The sequence below is a fragment of the Liolophura sinensis genome, chromosome 7, assembly GCF_032854445.1.
Source record: "Liolophura sinensis isolate JHLJ2023 chromosome 7, CUHK_Ljap_v2, whole genome shotgun sequence".
NCBI classification, from domain to species: domain Eukaryota; kingdom Metazoa; phylum Mollusca; class Polyplacophora; order Chitonida; family Chitonidae; genus Liolophura; species Liolophura sinensis.
In genome coordinates this window covers 27,611,282-27,635,760 of record NC_088301.1, presented here as the reverse complement: position 1 = coordinate 27,635,760, position 24,479 = coordinate 27,611,282, and the positions used below count along the sequence as shown (strand labels likewise).

The following is a 24,479-nucleotide window of genomic DNA, read 5'->3' as shown; positions in this document are numbered from 1 at the left end:
TTTATAGAGATGTTAAAATCCCACCATCACAAAGTCCCGTTAACTGGCAAATATATGAGGGAAGCTTGATTGGTTTGTCACATCGTCAATACCCTGCCCTGGACTATCCCTAAACTCAGGGCTCAGTTAATTCCAATGTTTCTGGCTGTAAACTTGTGCATTGTGATTACTGACTGAGCCAGAGTAAGATTTATTGGGTAAAGTCGGTTGTGTAGTTGTTTGCCTATATAGGAATACGGTGCATATTCCACAAAGCCAGTTCTGACTTAGCCAAAATTAGAATATTTGATTTAAATATTTATTTAAATTTTTATTGAAATTGGGAAGACCTAGTAAGTATTATCTGAAGACAAATCTTTGAACCTTTTGGGTCATAAATTATACGTAACATTTTGTTTTTAAATTTTGATTTAAGTCAAAAAATGCTTTATGGAATCGATAAATGGTACATATGCACATACATGTGCACATACATGTATATAGAGAAAGATGAAAAAACACTGTGACCATCCCAAGTTGCAAGTATTCCCTAATGCAAGTGTGACCTTCCCAACTTGCAAGTATTCCCTAATGCAAGTATTTTTGCAGACTGTCATGTCAAGGTATAATGCATTTATATTGGATCCTGTCATGTCCTAGTATAATGTCAGATGTTCTGATAAAGGGAACGGATTACCAGCAGTGCAGTTGTGAGGCTCAACAACTTTCACTTTCACTTTTGTGAAAGTACACACACTTAACATGTATTTGTGCATGTATTCCTTATTGGTTTGCCAATGCAATGAAAACTTGTGCTTTACAAGGTTAAGAAAAATGATTACCTTAAATGACCTTAAAATTTTGTCCATAAAGTGCATTTTTAGGGGCAAAGGTCATGAAATATTACTTTTGATGCAGAAATTTACATTTCATCCAACCTTTCAAACCTCCAAATACCTCTCTAAGATCAATAGAGTTTGCAGAATGAAACAAAATGTGCAGCTTAGTCATGGTGGAAATTTTGGATAATTTTAAATACTGTATTGTGAATGTTTTATTTTCAACACATTGAAAGATATAGTGATTAAACGTGAAAGATTGTCTTTAATGAGAAATACACTTTGACCAGCTTTAAATGTTGTTCATTTGAGTTTGAATGATACCAGATAAATAAATAAGTCATTGTGTTTGTTTCAGATCAATGTCTTGGTGGACACAGGCAGCAGTAACTTTGCAGTAGCAGCTTATCCTGATCCTTTTGTCACCACTTATTTCCACAGAGAAAAGTAAGTTTAGGGCTCTTTGGACTTGAAAAAGGGTGAGGTCATGAATGCGATTATGTTATTGTATATCCCCCGAGCCCCACCATCCCTCTATCTGCTACCGGTATATAATTGGGTAACAATGTCAATGTGAATATCTTTCAACAACCTGCAGAGTGTTTTCCCCATTGGCTCTGTCTGGTGTCCTCCAACGATAATGCTGGTCGTTGTCGTATCAGTGAAATTATATTCTTGATTACGGCGTAAAACACCAGTCAGGATAAATCAATCAATAAATAACTAGTCAAAGTTTTTAATGATTACCCCTTGTTGGAGCAGGCTCTCGCTATTTGTTGGGACTTTGTGATAATAAGAAGTCGAAGACATTCATGTTGATGTCTTTTTGTGCTATGACATTGTCACTTCATTAGCAGCTATGCATTTTAACATGGGCAGGTATATACAGTACTTAATATAATTCATAATTGATGACTTTCCCTTCCTGAAATATTGAGTTAAGCAAATTTGTTTAGATAATTCATTATTAAATTAACGGATTAGTGTCCAGATATATTATTTCTTCATAATTACCTACCCCTGTATATATTGTTAAATTGAGCATTAAAAAAATATTGAAAAAGGGTACATTAATCTGAGTAAGATGGCTCTTAAAATCACTAGATAATGGGGCTGGTTTTATGCATCTTTTCTGCATAATGCACCAAATTCCAAACTCTACCAGCTGTCAGAGCTTTGCCATTCAGTCCAGTGTTAAAAAAGCTACAAGAGTGGCAACAAGCATATCGCATTTCTCCACGAAATCGTTTTCAAGACAGCAGATGATTTAGCCCTCATGAGGGAGCGAATTTACTGCGCAAAATGAAAGGATTTTGTACCCACCCAAAACAGCCGTATCTGCTCTCATCATTTTACTGCTGAAAGCTACTGGTGGAATACAGCTGGATTTTCACAATGGCACCCCCACACAATAGCTATAAAATACTATTAGCTGAACTGAAAACTGGTAGATACTAAATCTCTGTACACTAACACTTGTGTCCATATCATACCTGCATACCGGGTATTATATTGTACGTGATTATATACTCCTATACATGCTTAGGTTATTCCGAATACCAAGAATAACATGTGCTGACCGTTTTTATCGAATATAGGAATGGATTTAGAATTCCTATGGGGAATACAATGATATTTATTATGAAGTGGTCAGAGGGAAAGAATAGAAAATAAATATTAAATCTTAAGATGAACATATGAAATGTACAGTTTAACACGGGATAAAGCTATAGCTTACAAGTCTGCCGTATTGCCAGTTCGGTTGGAAATACCTGGACAAAGATCAGATTCAAAGTCTGAAAACTCAGAAACTGAAGTCTGTCCAGAGATGTCATTACCTTAGATCTGAACTTGACCATCATCCACTGTGGATTCAAATTGATACGATAGTATATTTGCTTCTATGTAGCTGGAATCCATCTAGAAAATGGCATTGCTTTGATACGAATTTCCAGGCTATTTAGGCCAGTTGGATTTGGCTTGGCCATCTGGAATGTCACCAGCTGAGCCATACTGCTCTAAAACAGTTTATTCTCTACAAGACCCTCATACATGTATGATGAGTATAAACAAGGCCATTTTGTATATGTTTGGAAAATGACAATGGTAGAATACAAAGGGCTGTTCATGGTCTGCGTTTATGAACTGAAATTGTGACCGTTTTTGTCTTTATTGTCTACAGTAAATAAGAAAACTTTCAGCAGACCAACAATGTTCACGTACAACTGTTCTTTCTTTTCTCCCAGATTTGCCACTTGCTGTAATGCACATCCCTAGTTTATGCCTTTAGAACCCTTCTGTACATGACAGCTCTAGACTATCGTAATGGCTCCCAGCTGTACCTTTATTACTGTCCTTGTGTAAGCTGTTGCATATTTTATGTCTGGCTGGTTTATATATGACTTATCTCTTACAGTCTACATGGATTTCTTGTGGTGTTCAGGTCATCAATGACAAATTAACAGCTCAACCACCAGTGCTATGAGAACAGTTTCCGAAAATTCATGCAGATTCCAGGCCATTCGGTCCTTGTCTGATGTCATGAGACTTCTAAATGGGCAGTCCTTGCATTTGGTCACGTGGCACTTGGAATAAGGGGATAAGCCCTTTTCAGTACAGTGTTTCAGCGAGGGTGCATGATAAATATATTTCTAGTGAAGTTTGATTGGGACTGCCGCATTTGACTTTAAATTTCATATGGAAAAAGACATTTTTAGAGGCATATAAAGGTTTTAAAAAATATTGCTTTTGGTAATGAAACTTTCCATAAGGCTGTCATTCTGCCTTCCAAAAAAACACCTTTCAGACATGAATGGAAATCCCAGAATTGGGGTAAAAGAAAGTATCCTAATCAGGGAAAGTAATGAAATGAGAATGAAGTTTTCATTTATATTAGGAAGTTTTGATGGCAGTCAGTTTCATGGCTGGAGAAAACCATCGACTTTTGGCAAGGAACTGACAAACTTTCTTCATAGCAGCTGAGTGAGCTCAATGTGTACACCATGTAGGCGAAATGCTAGGGGTCGGCAGCGCACTTCATGTACATGTAATGTAATGAGGAATGCTGTTGGCTTCTCTAATATTGCCAGTGGTAGGGAAAATCTGAGGCATCTTAACATGTTGCCGTCAACAAAAACTCTGTGACACCCTGTTGGTGTCTCAAGGACACTTGAGGTGTGAGTTCAATCCCACTGTTGGACACGCAGCCGTATACTCCAACTTTCATTATTCTAGGGAACTTAGTAGTTATAAGCAGTTGATGGTGTTCTCTTGTGTGACCTTGCATGAAGTTTGTTGGCAACCTTTTGCCCTCCACCAGGATGAGTTGTTATAAATTCGGGGCATGCCTATTTTCTCCACGCATATGAGCTGTTGCTTGTTTTCTCCACGCACATAAGATGCTGCTTGTTTTCTCCATGCATATGAGTTGCTGCTTGTTTTCTCCATGCACATAAGTTGCTGCTTGTTTTCTCCACACATATAAGTTGCTTCTTGTTTTCTCCACGCATATGAGTTGTTGCTTGTTTTCTCCACGCACATAAGATGCTGCTTGTTTTCTCCATGCATATGAGTTGCTGCTTGTTTTCTCCATGCACATAAGTTGCTGCTTGTTTTCTCCACGCACATAAGTTGCTGCTTGTTTTCTCCACGCACATAAGTTGCTGCTTGCTTTCCCCACGCACATAAGTTGCTGCTTGTTTTCTCCACGCACATAAGTTGCTGCTTGTTTTCTCCACGCACATAAGTTGCTGCTTGTTTTCTCCACGCATATAAGTTGCTGCTTGTTTTCTCCACGCACATAAGTTGCTGCTATTGTATATTACTGAAAAGTTCTTGAGCATGATGTGAAACATCAGTCAAGTAAGCAGATACGTGGAAATTAATTTAAGATAGAATTTATTTATTGATTTGATTGCATGGTGTTTTACGCAGTACTCACGAATTTTTCTCTTATACAACGACAGCCAGTATTATGGTGAAAGAAAAGTGGGCAGGGCCCCGGGGGAAGCCCACAACCATTTATAGGTTGCAGACAGACCATCCCACATACAGCTAGAGAGGAAGTCGGCTTGAGCTAGATTGAACTCACAGCAACTGCATTTAATATTGAGAGGCTCCTGTCTCATTGTGCAGTACTTACTCACTAACCACCTCTGCCTTGAAAGGCCCTTGAAAGATAGAACAGTAATACACACATGTACATGTACACAGTTATGTACAATACAAAAGACCATAGTAACTGTTTGTTAGAATTGTTTGTATTTATACCGAACCACCACCATCATCACCTTTAGCCAGCCCTGATCCCCTTTAGCCAGCCCTGATCCCCTTTAGCCAGCCCTGATCCCCTTTAGCCAACCCTGATCCCCATACACAGCTCAAGAATGACATGGCATATTCAGTATTTTGTGGTCATCTATGTGGTCAATCCTGCCTGGTCCACGGAGGTATTTGTACAATCTTAACCGTGTACGTATACATGTATATCTCCACAATCCATGTACATGTAGTTGCTGGTTTATGGGAACCTGATGCCTTTCTGATACCACGTATAGTAGCTTTAGTACTTTATTGTAAATGTCAAAATAGTTTGTCTCTCCATCTGTTTCTTGATCTCTCTATCAACTTGTCTGTCTGCGACTGTCTCTACAGACTTTATATAAATCTTTCTTCAGGCTTTATCTACGTGATGGTCTCTTGCTAGGAACCTGAAACTTTGATTTCCTGTGTATTTATGGATTGATCTGTATGATTGATTGTCTGCACATTAAAGCCATGATAGAGTCGTATGAAGACTTGTATATGTATATCAATAATGGTGGGATGAAGTGCTGGCTGGTAGAAACCTTGTAGAAAAGATGTCATATTTGTCTCTTTTTGTCCTTTCTTTTCTTTTTTGTTCTGTTTTTCCCTCAGGATAGTTTAGTAACTGGGTTCATTTCTCAGTGTGCTTCTTTAAGGCCATAAACAGATTTAAATACAGTAAAATATAGATGCATATATGGAATACTAAAAGCAAATATATTGTACATGGAGCATTCCTTAAAATATCAAGCTCGAAAAGTTGTGTGGAATGTAAAGACCATGTATATGAATAGACCTGTTAAGTAAGGTTGTGGCTTATCAGTTATTGTGCTGTGGGGCGTGTCGGTGGGTGAGGGGCAAATCTGACAGGTGGCCCTCTCCCTGAGGCTGGAAGGTTCAGAGAGGTGTCAATACAGAGAAATGGCTAGTTAGGGAGCGTGGATGAGGTTAAGTGATAAGGTCTACAGGGAAGGCACCAGATACAGTCTATTGGCCTGCTTGCAGTTAACAGCAGGTATATTAGTGGAAATAAGTTATTGATGGGGGTTTGTATTGATCCGAACCTTTCCAGGCTTGATAGGAAACAGGACCAAGGGTTTGCACAAGGCCCACTGTAATCAAAACTGACACAGAAATGAAGCAATCTCGGCCCCATCTATTCACTTGATCCCACGTTTATAAATCTCCAGTGCAAGATGCTCTTCCCCTAGCCGGGCTGGCCAGCCAGTCACTTTATTTGCAGCATCATTACCTTGGCACTAAGTGAATTATGATCTCCGTTGTGAAGTCTGGAGCTTTCCCACAGAAGCGGCATTATCTCCCCCTGTCATGGGTAGCCATGATGAATCGCCGCCAGGTCCTCCAGTCTAGATAATAACTACAGAAACCCCCTGTCTTCTGGGTAATAAATGAAGAGAAGGATGTGCAGGGTATATAACCAGATTCAGCCCTCTATGAATGATAGGGGTATTATTTACCCCAAACCGTTGATTATTAGTCTACCTCTTCGACAGTTACATACACACATGGTTTGATGAATGGCCCAGTTGTGGTTAACTGGAAGCACTCAGGAATGGCGAATGCGTTCTCTAGTACCAGCACACCGCTGTCACATCACATTTTATTATCGCTTCTAACAATCATTGTGGTGATCGTATTTCGCTTTTACTGGTAATGACTGTATTTCATTGCCAAATGATTGAAGCGCAACGTCCAGGTTTCAGCCTAGAAAACCAACTACATGTAGCAAACCAAAAAAAAAAAGAGCTGTAAATGGCTGTTCTACATGAACCTCTTTGTATAAATATATCTTTGGCTCTCCGGTATTAGTAAAAAAGTAAATAACTGTAAATGTCCAAAAATTTGCGCCCAAAATATTAGTTTTTGTGGTGAAGCTTACACTTTTCACTTGTTAGTTTTAGTACAGCTTCATTAGTTTTGGTGCCTAACAGTTTGGGAGCCCAAAGATTTTCAGGAACTATAACTTCTCTAAAGTGAAACGTTTAAACAGTGGCTGGGGCCTGGTGGTTAGTGTACTAGCACAGTACAGCACAATGACCAAGTAACCTTTCACCAATGTGATCTTCAAGTCCAGCTCATGCTGGCTTCCTCTCTGGTTGTACATATGAAGGTCTGTCAGCAACCTGGGGAAGGTTGTGTTTCCTGCGGGTTCTGGTTGGTTCCTCCAACCATATTATAAGTAAAATGTTCTTTAGTGTGACATTAAACACCAATCAAATAAATAAATAAATAGATAAATAAACATGTACATAACATGTACATGTACACACTCGTACAAATGATTTGGAAAATAGTATATTATACTGCTAATGGCTAACATGTTACAGGGCAATCGTGTTAAGTATATTTGAAAGAAGCTATACCAGATATTTTTGGCAAAAAGTCAGTATTCATGAATCAAATTTTCTGCATTTACCAAGAATATCTCCATTTATTGTCTTTCAAGATTCATATCTGTACTACATATTGTATTAAAATGACTGTAAAGTTTGAAAAAGTTAAAATGTGAACAGCTTTATAAATTTTAGGAACTTTATTATGGATTTTAAACGGTAAGACATGCACACACGAGACTGATATTCTGGGCTTTTCGAAATTACTAGCAAAAATGCATTTAACCAATGAAGCTAGAGATGGAATCTTACGGCCTAACATCATCCCAAGGCAAGCAGAAAAATTTTACATAACCGGAAGTGACGTCAGCAAAATGGAAGGAGCGCATGCCAAAAAAAATCATCATTTTTCAAAATTGAAATACTTCTGCGATGTAGAATGTGTATACTTTTGTCGTAAATTGCGATTAGACTGCAAGAAAACACATTTCCCCCATATTTTGCTAGTCGCTTGACAGAAAACTGTTGCAGTTGTAGAGCTGAAAATCGCGGTGTAATAAGGGCTATGTATGTAATATATGTATGCTGAAAATCGTTGAGCTGTGTTAAAAAAACACCGGACATGTACGCCTTCAAATATTGTCCACAGGTCGACTGACTAGTTTCAATACATTTATATGTATATATTATATAGTCTACAAACAGTGCATTGATGTTTAGGAAGATTGTGCGCTTTCTAATTAAGTTGCTTATATATCAGTGCATAGACACCTCTCAGTTAAGGTACTTTTGCTGCCATATTGTGGTTGACAGAAAGAGTTCACTTATCATTTTCCTGAGAAGATTTTATACGTTTGAGCTGAAATTCGGTATGCAGATAGAACATGGTGGAGTAGATGAAGCGTACAGAAATCAGTTATTTATTTTGAATTTATCCTGATGATGAATCTGGTCTTATTTCTTTCCTGCGGCGTATAGTTCTGTTCCAAATAGCGATGAAATTGCGAAAAAGTGCAATTTCCACCATATTTAGAGGTTCTATAACAGAAAACTCTTACAACTGTAAAGCTGAAAATCCCTGACTGCAAAGCACTATCTATGTACTCTATGTATGATGAAAATCGTTGAGCTGTGTTGAAAAAGAGGGGACATGCACACCTTCAAATATTGTCCAAAGGTTGATTTACTTTGTTTGGCATATACATGATATACAGTGGACTTACAATGCACTTATGACTACAAAGAATGTTAGCTTTCTATTTAAGTTGGTTATGTATCTATACATGGACACCATAAAGGTAACCAGAAGTGACACCGCGTAGGCCAGCAATACCGGCTTGAACCCCAGCATGGCTGCTTTAGGAGCTATATTTCATTTTTGCTTTCATGTATCCCAGTTTGCTCATCTACCTAAAAACTCGCCTGTTGTCATACATTTTTAACTTAAAGTGAAAACTACTTGAGCACGGCAAACATCAACCAATCAAGTCCCATATCCCTCGATATGTATACATGTATACAATGTAGGTCTCTATTGTACCTTTACAGTTCATCTACCTTAGAGGAGCTGGGTATGATGGTGAATGTGCCCTACACCCAAGGGAAGTGGGAGGGGCCCCTAGTGAGGGACCAGGTGACTCTGTCCATCCTGCCGGACATCACTGTCCCTGCTCAGGTGGCCTGTATCACAGACTCCCAGGGCTTCTTCATCAACGCCTCCAACTGGCAGGGCATTCTTGGCTTAGCCTATGCAAAAATAGCTAGGGTAAGTCAGAAGATGGAACCTCCGGCAATAAAAGAGTTTGACTGATATATTTTACCATTATACTTGATCATTATCAGTTCCTTTGACAAATGATTTATAAATCATTGAGCTCCAGTCAGCTCAGTGTTGCCTTCCAGAATGGCAACACTGTTCACCTCATCTGAATTTCTGTCTTCGTACACAAAGGCACAATCAGCATATGACCTATATAATGACACTTTTGATTCGTGTGGAGACATGATATTTATACAATTTGCACATTTATGACCTAGATGAAATAGTAGTATTCTTGAATTTGTTAGTATAAAACTTACAAACAGTATTCAGGGTTTTGGAGTCAGTGGTTATAATTTCTACCTCAGTGGTTATAATTTCTACCTCGGTGGTTATAATATCTACCTCGGTGGTTATAATTTCTACCTCGGTGGTTATAATTTCTACCTCAGTGAAGCATGGGTCATCATTGTCACAAATAGTGTTAATTTTCAGCTTGTTTACTGTGTTATCTCCTCTGGTTTCAGCCGGATTCCACAGTGGAGCCGTACTTTGACAGCCTGATCAAATCTGCTCAGGTAGAAAGTGTGTTCTCTATGCAGCTGTGCGGCCCAGTCCTCAATGCCGACTCCACGGGATTGGCTATGGCAGGCACAATGGTAAGTTTATTGGGTACATGTACATGATGCTCCCAGAGGCCCTTGGGACAGGTCTTGGGAAGCACTCATAGCATTGTATGTAAATATAAACATGCACATACATGTATGTACATGTACATGAGGGCTCTGAAGGACATACTGTTGTACTAGCCAGAGATCTGCCTACCATATTTTAGACTTTTGGAATTTAAGTTGCACTGGATAAAATTGATTGAAATCACCCTAGAAAAGATACCAAAAAAAACAGAAAATCTCAAGTAAATTATATGTATGTTGAAATGGCAAATACCCATCCCCGACCCCCTGAGACCTTTTACACCATTACTAAAGGCATATTTTATTGATGTAATGGTGGTGGCCTGATTTACAGGTGAAATAAACTGAGACATGCTTATGGCAGTCCTTCAATGTGTTTCTCATAAAACATGCTGACGTAATGTCAGGACCAAACCAGCCAGGACAGGCTACATGTATGCTTATGGCAGTTCTTCATGTGTTCTCATAAAACATGCTGACGTAATGTCAGGACCAAACCAGCCAGGACATGCTACATGTATGCTTATGGCAGTTCTTCATGTTTTCCCATAAAACATGTTGACGTAATGTCAGGACCAAACCAGCCAGGACATGCTACATGTATGCTTATGGCAGTCCTTCATGTGTTCCCATAAAACATGTTGACGTAATGTCAGGACCAAACCAGCCAGGACATGCTACATGTGTGCTTATGGCAGTCCTTCATGTGTTCCCATAAAACATGCTGACGTAATGTCAGGACCAAACCAGCCAGGACATGCTACATGTATGCTTATGGCAGTCCTTCATGTGTTCCCATAAAACATGTTGACGTAATGTCAGGACCAAACCAGCCAGGACATGCTACATGTATGCTTATGCAGTCCTTCATGTGTTCCCATAAAACATGCTGACGTAATGTCAGGACCAAACCAGCCAGGATAGGCTACATGTATGCTTATGGCAGTCCTTCATGTGTTCCCATAAAACATGTTGACGTAAGGTCAGGATCATACCAGCCAGGACATGCTACATGTATGCTTATGGCAGTTCTTCATGTGTTCCCATAAAACATGTTGACGTAAGGTCAGGATCATACCAGCCAGGACAGGCTACATGTATGCTTATGGCAGTTCTTCATGTGTTCCCATAAAACATGTTGACGTAAGGTCAGGGTCATACCAGCCAGGACATGCTACATATATGCTTATGGCAGTTCTTCATGTGTTCCCATAAAACATGTTGAAGTAAGGTCAGGGTCATACCAGCCAGGGACATGCTACATGTATGCTTATGGCAGTTCTTCATGTGTTCCCATAAAACATGTTGCGTAAGGTCAGGACCAAACCAGCCAGGGACAGGCCTACATGTATGCTTATGGCAGTCCTTCATGTGTTCCCATAAAACATGTTGACGTAAGGTCAGGATCATACAGCCAGGACATGCTACATGTATGCTTATGGCAGTTCTTCATGTGTTCCCATAAAACATGTTGACGTTAGGTCAGGACCAAACCAGCCAGGACAGGCTACATGTATGCTTATGGCAGTCCTTCATGTGTTCCCATAAAACATGTTGACGTAAGGTCAGGATCATACCAGCCAGGACATGCTACATATATGCTTATGGCAGTTCTTCATGTGTTCCCATAAAACATGTTGACGTAAGGTCAGGACCAAACCAGCCAGGACAGGCTACATGTATGCTTATGGCAGTCCTTCATGTGTTCCCATAAAACATGCTGACGTAAGGTCAGGACCAAACCAGCTAGGACATGCTACGTGTCGTTATCAGTGAGGGGCTGGTCGTGGCAACAGAGGTTGTCCCCAACTCCATCCCCAGAGCCTGATCTAAACTTACACCCTGTCCTATTCATCATAAATGAGTTATGTTTAATATGTGGATGGTGGCAGTTAGATTGGGCGTGACATTACAAACTCCTCTCTCTCGAGCCACCCATTGACCAAAAATGCATGTACAGCATAGACTCACATGTGCACCTTTTTACATTCCTCCCAGTTAGTTTATAGAAATACAGATACAGCTCTTTCAGTCCCGGGAGGGACTGGCTGGCTAAGATGGATATGCTGGCTCACTGCGACTATCAGGGCCTTGAGCAATGTGGCTGCATGTTGAAATCCATGCAGCTCTCACTTTTTTAGCTGCGACTCGGAGTCAAGAGATCTGTCCAGTACATGTCAAAATACTTGTGATTTCCTACAGTCCCCCTCCTCACATAATCCTGACAGCTGTCATACCTGTATAATTAAACAAGTTGTTGCCTGCAGTGTTTAATACCAAAAATAAATAAGTAATTTACAGGGCTATTGTCGCTTAAAAAAACAACAGTCTGCTGTCTACTCTAATAAAAGTACTTTATCCAGTATGGCATTCCTCTTGAAAGGTAACTATTGAGAACAGCTCTGAATTGGATCCCATGCTAACAGACATGACACAATAAAAACATTTTGACTTCCAGTAATTTTTAGGTTTGTATTGCGTGAAAGATGGACTTGTGAAAATGCGTGTGAAGATAACAGCAAGAATTTATCGAAATAAATTACGTCATTGCTGAAAACCCTCCATAAAATATATCATCCAACAGTAATGTTCCATTTGTGTTGTCAAAAGCAAATTGTGAACTACTGACCCTATTTCCCAAAAAGGTGAATGTGAAGAGTAATGGTCCACACCATTAGTCATGTTTCCAGTGATGTCTCTGTTGATATCAGCAAGCACATTGTCTAGAAAGGGGCAGAACTAGAATGTCCATTTGGCTAAGTCAGTGAATTCCCTCCAGACAGCTATGTTTATGTCAAGTTAAGTTAATGTCACAGTTTAAGGTCAGTTATTAGAAGCCTGTTTTAAGTGTTCCAAACAGTGGTTGACATGCTTGAAGACAATTTCCTGTTTGGAAGTGTGTGGGCTTAATTGCTTTGATTACCCACCAGCATTTCTGGATAGTTTCATTCCATCAGTGCTAAGCCATGACCAGGGGGCTCCATGGCTCAGTCGGCTAGCGCGCTAGCACAGCGCAATGACCCAGGAGCCTCACACCAATGCGGTTGCTGAGAGTTCAAGTCCAGCTCATGCTGGCTTCCTCTCCGGCCGTATGTGGGAAGGTCTTCCAGCAACCTGCGGATGGTCGTGGGTTTCCCCCGTGCTGTGCCCCGGTTTCCTCCCACCATAATGCTGGCCACCGTCGTATAAGTGAAATATTCTTGAGTACGGTGTAAGACACCAATCAAATAAATAAATAAATAAATAAGCCATGACAGGAATACTGCTACCATGACATTCTGCCACTTTGGGTGTTCATCACATTTATCTAACTCATGATGGACAATTGGTTTCAGTTGAAGAACATCCTTTCATGCAAATGCACTTCTTTTCTTTGTCTTTTTCTTCTAACATCTTGTCATTCCTTTCAATAGTTGCCAGTCATGAAAGTAAATGAATAGCCATGAGGAAATATCACAGTCATAAATGGACATAAATAAGCCATAAAGTTTAAAGATTTTTGTAAGTGGGAAGGTCCTTCTAGCAACCTGCGGATGGTCGTGGGTTTCCACCCACCGTAATGCTGGCCACCGTCGTAAAAGTGAAATATTCTTGAGTACAGCATAAAGTTCCAGTCAAAAAATAATAAATAATAATCAAAGATTTTGGGCAAAGTCCTGAAATTTCTTTTCATATGCTTTTCATGTTCATCGTGTGAATGATCATGAATGGATTTTTATTTCTTTTCCAATCCCATGGCGAAACATCGGTGCTACATGTATACCGTTTATTGGTGCAGTAATGGTAGAATTAAGTCTGGAATAATTGTCTTATTTTAGGATACTGAAAAACGACAAATAAAATTTCGTCGAAATATTGAAACGTCAGAAATGTGACTTCTCAGTTTTTTGGGAGTGTCAGTGCTTTTCTACTGTGCTAAGTCTATTTGTGTGGGATCAAGAAGTTATTGTCATATTTGGGGATGAAAAAGTCATGAAATATAACCAATTTTGTAATGCACAATGTATCTGTGGCAAGCCTGCCTTTGTATGTCTATTGAGTGTCCACATGATCTCAGCAGCATTCCTGGTTAGGGATTATGAGTATCATGTGAACAGAGCATCAGAAATTCATTTAAGTTTCAAGAAGAGGTTTCCTGATATTGAAAAGAATGTGAAAACCTTTACTGATATTTGTAAAAAAGAAGAAAAAAAAAATCCTGAAAGTCCATGTAATGGGTTACTGAAGTTCTCACAGTACAACTGAAATGCTTTGAGGGCCAAGGTAATTGTTTGTATCCTATCTGAGCAGGAGGTATGAACGGTTAAAGGTAATGAGAAGAAGCCTTTGAGTTTTCGTGCATGTACCTCGGGGAGCGATCGAAAGCTCCAGCAGTTTATCCCTAACACTTGTGATTATTGTTTGCGGAAGCCGTGTAATGCTCTCCATCTGGGGAGAGGAGGTTGCCAAGGAACAATATAATTAGGAGCCAACGGATCCCGTGGGGAGGAGAGGAGGTGAGAGTGGGCGCCAGGGGTGCAGATTGTCTTAGAGGCCGTACATGTTTAATTGGCGACTCTTAAGTTATGCCCCCCTCCCAATTCCGTCTGTTGTATTGTTTGCGAAGCTTGGGGCGGACATTGAGAGGCCTGATCTAGAATCTGTGCATGTCTTTGATGATTATTGGGATGACTGTTAATATCGCTGCTGGGAGTCATCTGGTCTCTGAGGTAGTTAAAAGTTGAGGATCTCTCCCCACGGGTAGACTCTCCTTAACAAGGGCATTCGTGAAGGTGAGAAGCAAAAGTTTGCCTCAGATTTGGCAGACTCACGTTCCCTCATTAGACAGCTGCCTCGAGTGAGTTTCCGGTGACTCCTGCATTGATTGATAATAAGGTATTACCATGTGAATGGGTTGACTTGGGCTATCCTTTGACATGTAACAGTTACGAACGCCGAAGTGGAAGCCTTGTCACAATAGCTCAAGTTGTACAGATGGAAAATAATCAATACTTTTAGCAAAGGAATCTCTATTGTTACTGTTATCTTTGTTCTCATGTAATTGTAGTCAGTCCCACAAGCAGTGTTTTTACCCCCGGCGATCAGTTTGTTTGAAGTGGAAGAAAATAAAGTGAGTGAGTGCTTGGGCTTCTAACGTCGTACTTAACAATAGAAAGTAAAGAAATAAAATAAAGTATTAGCTCAACTAGGAGAACCAGTGTAGGATGAAGTAAAGAAATACACAGTGCTCTTATCGATTTACACTTAATTTTTTTTTTATGTCCACCTTGTGATTATAATGGATGCATGCTGGTTTGCACCTGCCTGTTTATAGTGGCTGCATGTGGTGTGTCTACAAAATCTTATTAAATTAGCTGCACGTGTCATTTCCATGAATATCACCAGATTATCCAGGTGTTAAAGCTTTAAAATGTTCATTTTTCTCGATTTTACAGATTGGGATTTTGTGTGAGTGGATGACCATAACATTTTTATCAACAGGACTTTTCAAAAATTACTAATCATGCAACAATTAGTTTTGGAACACTCGTTTGTATTAAACGAGGTATTATAACCTTATTAATTGTTTTCTAAATGTTGCTTAAATTTTCCCCCCACATTCTTCAGATTATTGACCTAGGCAATATTGTTTGGGTTTGAGTGTTACAACGTTTGTGGGCCTGAACCAACCAGAATATGTGGGTGTGTTTCTTTTTACTTATTCTTGTAAACTGTATTTAGGATGTGACTTCATACATCTACCCAGAGATCTCTGTCTGTCTGTCTGTCTGTCTGTCTGTCTGGTGCAGTACCTCAAGACATATGAGATTATTATCTGCAGCTAAGCTGATTGTTCTGTCTGTTGATTGGCTGGTCAGTCAAATTTGAATATTTTGTGCCTAGTTTCTTATAAATAAATTTATTTATTTATTTGATTGGTGTTTTACGCCGTACTCAAGAATATTTCAATTATACGACGGTGGCCGGCATTATGGTGGGAGGAAACCGGGCAGAGCCCGGGGGAAACCGACGACCATCCGCAGGTTGCTTGCAGACCTCCCCACTTACGACCAGAAAGGAAGCCAGCATGGGCTGGACTTGAACTCACAGCGACCGCATTGGTGAGAGGCTCCTGGGTCATTACATTGCCTTATAAAAAATGGTCCTTCATATAATACATGTAAGTGGCAAGACAGCACGACATAATGGAGGGTGGGGGTGAAGTGGGGGGGGGGGGGGTGTGAGTGAGGTATGCTGTAAGGGATGTCTGGGCTGTGGCATATTTGGGCTTGTCAAGGGTTTACTATTCTGCATTGAATTTGACATTTATAAGATTACCCAGCCTTTCTGTTCCAAAACAATACATATAAATGTGATCAACAAACCCAATTACTTGGGATTGCCTATCCCAGTTCAGTATTAATGCACCGCTTAATTGGTGTTGTAAATGAAGTGTTGAGCAATTAACCCAGGACCCTTGTCACAGCTGGTTATTATTTACAGTACAACCTAGAGTTAAGGCTCTAACTGCTTCAGGGAATAAAGGCTAAATAATACGTTTTATGGGCGTTACCCAACAGTCTCTGAAATGTAAGGTGAGCATTATTAGAAAGGTCAAAGAAAAAGTCTTACGGCTTGTTACACCTCTCCCTCATTACAACGCTGTAGGGCCTTTGTGGCACAATGTGTGCTAGAGCAGCACAGTGACCCAGGAGAGTCTCCAATGCTGTGGCGGTGAGTTCAAGTCAAGCTCTGTCCAGGTTCTTCCAACCATAAGTCTAGCCACCATCATAAGTGAAATATTCACTTTATGTGCATCATAAAACACAAACTGATTAAATAAATAAATATATTACAACACTGTGCCTAACTTGTCATAAGTGGCACATGTTTTATTAAGATTTTTAGCAACTGATATCCTGTTATACATAAAATATAAAAAGAGGGACTGTGTGTTTATTTTTTAAACCAAATCAGAAAAATATCATGACTTTCATTGAATACTGACGTGGTATCCAAGCCTCTAAGTGCATAGAAGATCTTCTGATTTTCTTCTCTGGAACTGTTGAAAGTATGTACAGATGTGCGCAGTAACAGTTTTGAAGAAGAAATTGGGGGAAACAGTGACAGTGTTATGTTGAATCATGTGTTTTAATAAAGTGCTCATGTAATAATGATGGAGAGATGTAGTGTTAGCAATAATAAAACAGTTAATCCTCTGATTTGGGAGTCAGAAGCAGTTTACGTGTAACTTGTGCTGTCTGTGTAATAATGATGGGAAGATGTACAGTTACAAGTAATAAAACAGTTAATCCTCTGATTTAGGAGTCAGAAACAGTTTACGTGTAACTTGTGTTGTCTGTGTAATAATGATGGAGAGATGTAGTGTTACCAATAATAAAACAGTTAATCCTCTGATTTGGGAGTCAGAAGCAGTTTACGTGTAACTTGTGCTGTCTGTGTAATAATGATGGGAAGATGTACAGTTACAAGTAATAAAACAGTTAATCCTCTGATTTGGAAGTCAGAAGCAGTTTACGTGTAACTTGTGCTGTCTGTGTAATAATGATGGAGAGATGTAGTGTTACCAATAATAAAACAGTTAATCCTCTGATTTAGGAGTCAGAAGCAGTTTACGTGTAACTTGTGCTGTCTCTGTAATAATGATGGAGAGATGTAGAGTTACAAATAATGAAACAGTTAATTCTCTGATTTGGAAGTCAGAAGCAATTTATGTGTAACTTGTGCTGTCTGTGTAATAATGATGGAGAGATGTAGAGTTAAAAATAATGAAACAGTTAATCTTCTGATTTGGAAGTCAGAAGCAGTTTACGTGTAACTTGTGTTGTCTGTGTAATAATGATGGAGAGATGTAGTGTTACCAATAATGAAACAGTTAATCCTCTGATTTGGGAGTCAGAAGCAGTTTACGTGTAACTTGTGTTGTCTGTGTAATAATGATGGAGAGATGTAGTGTTACCAATAATAAAACAGTTAATCCTCTGATTTGGGAGTCAGAAGCAGTTTACGTGTAACTTGTGTTGTCTGTGTAATAATGATGGAGAGATGTAGTGTTACCAATAATGAAACAGTTAATCCTCTGATTTGGGAGTCAGAAGCAGTTTACGTGTAACTTGTGTTGTCTGTGTAATAATGATGGAGAGATGTAGTGTTTCCAATAATAAAACAGTTAATCCTCTGATTTAGGAGTCAGAAGCAGTTTACGTGTAACTTGTGCTGTCTGTGTAATAATGATGGAGAGATGTAGAGTTACAAATAATGAAACAGTTAATTCTCTGATTTGGAAGTCAGAAGCAATTTATGTGTAACTTGTGCTGTCTGTGTAATAATGATGGAGAGATGTAGAGTTAAAAATAATGAAACAGTTAATCCTCTGATTTGGAAGTCAGAAGCAGTTTACGTGTAACTTGTGCTGTCTGTGTAATAATGATGGAGAGATGTAGAGTTACAAGTAATAAAACAGTTAATCCTCTGATTTGGGAGTCAGAAGCAGTTTACGTGTAACTTGTGTTGTCTGTGTAATAAAGATGGAGAGATGTAGAGTTACAAGTAATAAAACAGTGAATCCTCTGATTTAGGAGTCAGAAGCAGTTTACGTGTAACTTGTGCTGTCCATGTTTGGCAGTAAGTTCTCGGCTAAATACATATTTAAACTACAGTTTGCAGATATAGATCAGGAAACCGTCATTTTTATTTTGTACATTAGGCTTTCCAAAACAGTACGTATAAATGTTATTAACAAACCCAGTTACTTGGGATTGCCTATCCCAGTTCAGTATTAATGCACCGCTTAATCGGTGTTGTAAATAAAGTGTTGAGCAATTAACCCAGGACCCTTTTCACAGCTGGTTATTATTTACAGTACAATCTAGAGTTAAGGCTCTAACTACTCCAGGGAATAAAGGCTAAATAATACGTTTTATGGGCGTTACCCAACACTCTCTGAAATGAGCATTATTAGAAAATAATTATTATTATTTTGCACCTGAAGTGACACCAATTTTATTTTGCATTTTATGGATAAGTTGACACTAAAAAAAAACAGAAATAGAATTCAAGTACAATTGAAAATCCACTTACTTAGTTGGTTTTGACCCTGATGTTTTTATTATTTTTCTTATTTTTCAAGGCTTTCCAGTGAGGTAAATATGTCATTTATACATCAAATGAGTATATTTCAAGTGTTATTTTTGTATTTATACCTTCTAACGATCGTGAAGGGCTGTCTTCATGGGTTGATCATGCTGTCATCATGGATTGATTAGGGTTCTCTTCATGGGTTTATCATGCAGTCATCATGGATTGATGAGAGCTGTCTTCATGGGTTGCTCATGCAGTCATCATGGATTGATGAGGGTTCTCTTCATGGGTTGATCATGCAGTCATCATGGATTGATGAGGGCTCTCTTCATGGGTCCAGGCATCCCATAAGTTGATCATTTGCTCAGCCCAGTGGAGTAATTAGTAAAAATGTGCATGCAGTCCTGTTTAAACCTCAGAAAAATGCTCACATTTTAATAATAGTTTCAATATCCTGGCTATACTGTTGTTAATTTATTTGGCATTTCCTAGATTATCTGGCCTCCATGATTTCACACCAGTGGTGAATCTTGTTTGTGCTTGTTAATCTGTAATTTTACACTCATCTGTTCTGTTACACTCATCATTATGTGCCAGTATGAAGGTCCCCTCTTCACCACACTGATACACAGGGAGGGCTACCTTTATGAGGTGATCATTACTGATGTGTTACATTGTTATAAGGGGTGTGGATGAGTCACTGTATGAAGGTCCCCTCTTTACTACACCCATACAGAGGGAGGGCTACATGTACATGTATGAGGTGATCATTACTGTTGTGTTATCTCATTATTATCAGCTAATCAGTGATGTGGATGAGTCGCTGTATGAAGGTCCCCTCTTCACCTCACCCATACACAGGGAGAGCTATATGTATGAGGTGATTATTACTGATGTGTTATCTCATTATTATCAGGTTATAGGTGGTGTGAATGAGCCTCTGCATGAAGGTCCCCTCTTTACTACACCCATACACAGGTAGATCTATATGTATGAGTTGATCATTACTGATATGTTATCTCATTATTGTCAGGTTACAGGTGGTGTGGATGAGTCTCTGCATGAATCTCCCCTCTTTAATTCACCCATACACAGGGAGAGCTATATGATCATTACTGATGTGTTATCTCATTATTATCAGGTTATAGGTGGTGTGGATGAGTCGCTGTATGAAGGTCCCCTCTTTACTACACCCATACACAGGTAGAGCTATATGTATGAGTTGATCATTACTGATGTATTATGTCATTATTATCAGGTTATAGGTGGTGTGGATGAGTCTCTGCATGAAGGTCCCCTCTTTACTACACCCATACACAGGTAGCTCTGTATGTAGGAGTTGATCATTACTGATGTGTTGTCTCATTATTATCAGGTTATAGGTGGTGTGGATGAGTCACTGTATGAAGGTCCCCTCTTTACCTCACCTATACACAGAGAGTGGTACTATGAAGTGGTGATTACCGATGTGGAAGTGGATGCTGAGAGTTTAAACATGGACTGTAAAGAGGTAAGGATATTGCCTGCAGGCTTATATGTCCTTATTTGCTTTTGTGTCTATTCTTCCTTAACTATCATTACTGGGGTGCTGTATGGGAGGCCCAATTTCAGTCCTGAGCAATTTTGTACAAATATTACAGTTTTCTCGTCTCTGTTGATCAACAGCTTCTTCAAACCTCTTGCATGATTTCCTACTGTTCCTAAAAGCTTAATTCTGTCATATTTCATTTCTGTTATCTACAGTGTAAGTTTATTTATGCCTCATTTAGGTCATTGGTAATGATAATAAATAGTTACGCAGGAAATACAAAAAAAAAAATTTTTCTTTTTTGGAGTGTATTTATGTCTCAAATTAAACCTCTATTGCATGTATATTTTGTGTTAACTGTGAACTTAACAGCTTAGCAAAATGCCCCACTCTCCATTTCACATACTCCAATTCGCTCTTTCCCTGCTACAAATTTGTTGTGACTGCTATCATCATTGACACCATGACAGCAGGCTAATCTCTAATCTGACCACTAGGGAGTGAGGAAAACTGTAGTTTAAAGCAATTTTTTACATGTGTATTTTACTGAGAGGTTAGAGCAAGGGAACAGGACTTGTTGGCCCAGTGTCAGTATAATGGAACTGGGTGGGGTGTCATGCCTAGTGTCTTTGGCATGATACTTCAGAGGTGGCAGCCTTTTGGTGGCATGGACTTGCCCAGCCACATGACGACACAGTATATATGTGTATATACACATACCTATAAATGACTCCTCGTCGTCAAATGACTGAAAAATTGTTAAGTACAACATGCATACAGGCATGCATATTTTCTGTCAGTGGCTATAAATTTTGAAATGTGAGCTTACCAGTCCAGCACCCCCTTCCCTCCTCCACTCGCACTTTTTCCCCCACAGAATTGTTATGATAGCTGTCACTAATGACATGACTGCAGGCTATTAATTTGTAGACTGACCACTTGGGAGTAAGGAAAACTGTAGGTTTTACCTCACAAAAAAACAAGGCTGAGATTTTTTTTGTACTGTTACATGTTATCCCAAACTGCATATTAAAAATATATAACCATATATGTCATGTGTCCATTTAAGAAATGTTTTCTCTTTCATATCTCGTCGTCATATGACTGAGAAAGTACGACGTTAAACCCCAAGCACTCACTCACTCACTCTTTCATATGTTCATGATATTCAATGTCTCAGTTACAGATCTATTTATATTGTGACTTGTCAGTTGGTTAGCATGCTAGCACAGCCTAATGACCCAGGAGTCTGTCACCAATGTGGTCGCTGTGAGTTCAAGTCCAGCTCATGTTGGCTTCCTCTCCGGTCGTAAGTGGGAAGGTATGACATCAACCTGCGGATGGTCATGGGTTTCCCCCGGGCTCTGCCCGGTTTCCTCCCACCATAATGCTGTCCACTGTCGTATAAGTGGAATATTCTTGAGTACGGCGCAAAACACCATATCAAATAAATAAATAAATAAATATATAGTGACTTGCCTTGTTTCCATTTTCAGTATAATTTTGATAAAACAATAGTGGATAGTGGAACAACCAATCTGCGTCTTCCAATAAAGGTGTATAACCAAGTGGTGACCAGAATAAAATCAAAGCTGAAGGTAAGTTGTTCACTTTGGCAAAATAGAGCTGGGTTATTGATTTGGCATTTTTCCCCGCTCAGCTTGGTTTTGTTATTTTACTGAATTATTTAGTCAGTTCAAAGAAAAGATTTGAATTCTTAAATGTGTATTTTACATGTTGTTGTCACATGTACATGTATTATCATTGACTATTTAAAGTTGTTTATTTCACTTTATATAATTTTAGAAATAGGTTCCCACCTATTATTCAGTATTCAGTTAACTAACTGGTGTGGTATATACAGGGCTCCCCTTTGGGCCATGAAAACTTGTAAAAGCTTGGAGATTGAAAGTGACCTTTCAGGCCGTGAAAAGGCTGCAATATCAGGGTTATTTGTTTTTGAGCCTGGAGAAGGCTGGAAGTAGAGAAGTGTCTTGGCACCTACACTAATGGAAAGATATTGAGCTTAGATTGTATACATATATACAACACTGTAGTATGGTGCCTGAAAGTTTTTTTCCAGCATCCGTGAAATTGCTGGATGCATAACTGTGTTGATGAGGCGGTTTCAGAGGTTCTTTTTGCGTTTGCTGTGTAAAGCGTTTATTCCCATATATTTTTGAGATAAATAATTTGTGGGAACCCCGGTAACATATAAGATACTTATCAAGCAGTTCCCCTAATTAGTTCATGTTTTTGAATCGAGCTGTTAGTGCTTGGCTTCGGCTTTGAGGATTTATCATGTACCTGGCAAAGGCAGGGATTCCAGTTTTCTCCACCCAGAAACCTGACTGCTGTCATGGAAGTGAAAAAAATTCTGGATTACATTATGACATCAAAATAAAATTAAAATCAGTTCTGTCCAATCACATGGCCTACTGAAGTTGCTGCAGGCTTGAATGGGGAGCCTTGCGTCAGGCTCACCAGGTACAGTGGTTTCTTCCAGTACATCTTCATGGTTTCCTCCACTTACAAACTTCTACTATACTGCGTCTACAAGCCTGAGAGGTCACGAAGTAAGTGAAAGAGTCTTTGTACAGTGTAAAACACCAAATCAGATAGAACTTCTAACTGTATACGTGTAATAAGCTAGTTTTGTTTGTGACTCAGGCTTCAGGGATGTCCGTGTTTCCCTCCAGTGAGTTTTGGAATGGTGATGATAGCATGTGTTGGAGTAAAGACGAGTCAGCAAATTCAAACTTCCCCAGCATCAGTCTGTCTTTGTCTCATACGTACAACTCCGTCTTCAAGCTAGTCCTGTTCCCTCATGTAAGTTTATATCATTTTATGCCTTTTGTTTCTGTCCGGGTTTGATTTCCATGTAATAAATCCTCCAAATATTAATTGTCCTATGTTCAGAAAATTGTGTATGCAGGCTCACTTTGTGGAAACTTAGATCAGGTGTGAAAATCAGCCTGAATAAATTTTGCATATTTAATAAATTCTGTATATCTCATCAGTTGTTGTTGTTGTCTGTGTAAGAACTGTGATTAAAATTTTGTCTGCAGGTTCATTTTGCGTATTTTTAGTTCAAGTTCGAAACCATCCACTTCGGCACATAACTTTTGCATACTTCCTTCATTGTGCTTTGTTGTTGGTTTCCATGCATTATCAGTTTTAATTCCAGTTTTTATCAAAAATTTGTGTGCCTCCCATCAAATGCAAAGCTTGATTAATGCATTTAGCATAAGATATAACTTCTCTGAATGTGCTTTTTCTGTCATTTTTGATGCATTTTTAATATTCTGAATATGAATTATGCCAACAATTGTTCCTGTTGAAGACATATTTACATTTTCATAATCAGAATGCCTTGAAACGCAGAAAATTCACTAAAAACCACAAGATCAGAAAAAGCATATTTTCAGTTTTGGTTTTATTCCATTTTTTGAGTTTTCGTTGATGGCAGGCCTTTAAAATATAAAATAGAATTGGTGTCACCTTATATGTACATCCTGTCAACGTCTGATATGCTAAGGAATCTGTAAAGAACCCCAAATAAGTGATGTTTTTTGTTTCAGCATTATCTCCGTCCCGTAGATTTATCTGACATAGCCCAAGGTGAAGAGTGTTTTAAGTTTGCCATATCCAGCTCAGATTCAGGTGAGAATAATTTCTGTGTGTTGTTAAAATTCATTGTAAGTGAAAACTAAGTTAACATCTGCAAAACATACCTTCGTTTATGAGTTCAATATTAGTGACAGGTAATCATTAAATGTAACAACAGCCTATTACTTCTAGAAACCATTGCTGTTTCGTGATAGTTGTGAACTTTCCAATTGTACATGTGAATGTAACAGTTAGAATTGCAAGAGTTATGACCCCTGAAAGGTTGCTTAAATACAGAATCAAATTCAGATTTGAGATATAGAGACCATA

At 39.0% G+C, this 24,479-nt stretch overlaps 1 protein-coding gene across 1 annotated transcript in view; it reads left to right on the top strand.

Moving 5' to 3' along the window:
- LOC135470096 (beta-secretase 1-like) overlaps positions 1-24,479 on the top strand; it is a 41,085-nt gene that overhangs the window by 14,084 nt on the left and 2,522 nt on the right. Inside the window, exons 3-10 of the mRNA XM_064748844.1 lie at positions 1,177-1,265; positions 9,026-9,242; positions 9,764-9,895; positions 20,154-20,187; positions 20,422-20,522; positions 22,037-22,138; positions 23,211-23,369; positions 24,122-24,203. Coding sequence (XP_064604914.1) covers positions 1,177-1,265; positions 9,026-9,242; positions 9,764-9,895; positions 20,154-20,187; positions 20,422-20,522; positions 22,037-22,138; positions 23,211-23,369; positions 24,122-24,203 — 916 coding nt within the window. The remainder of the gene's footprint in view (positions 1-1,176; positions 1,266-9,025; positions 9,243-9,763; positions 9,896-20,153; positions 20,188-20,421; positions 20,523-22,036; positions 22,139-23,210; positions 23,370-24,121; positions 24,204-24,479) is intronic.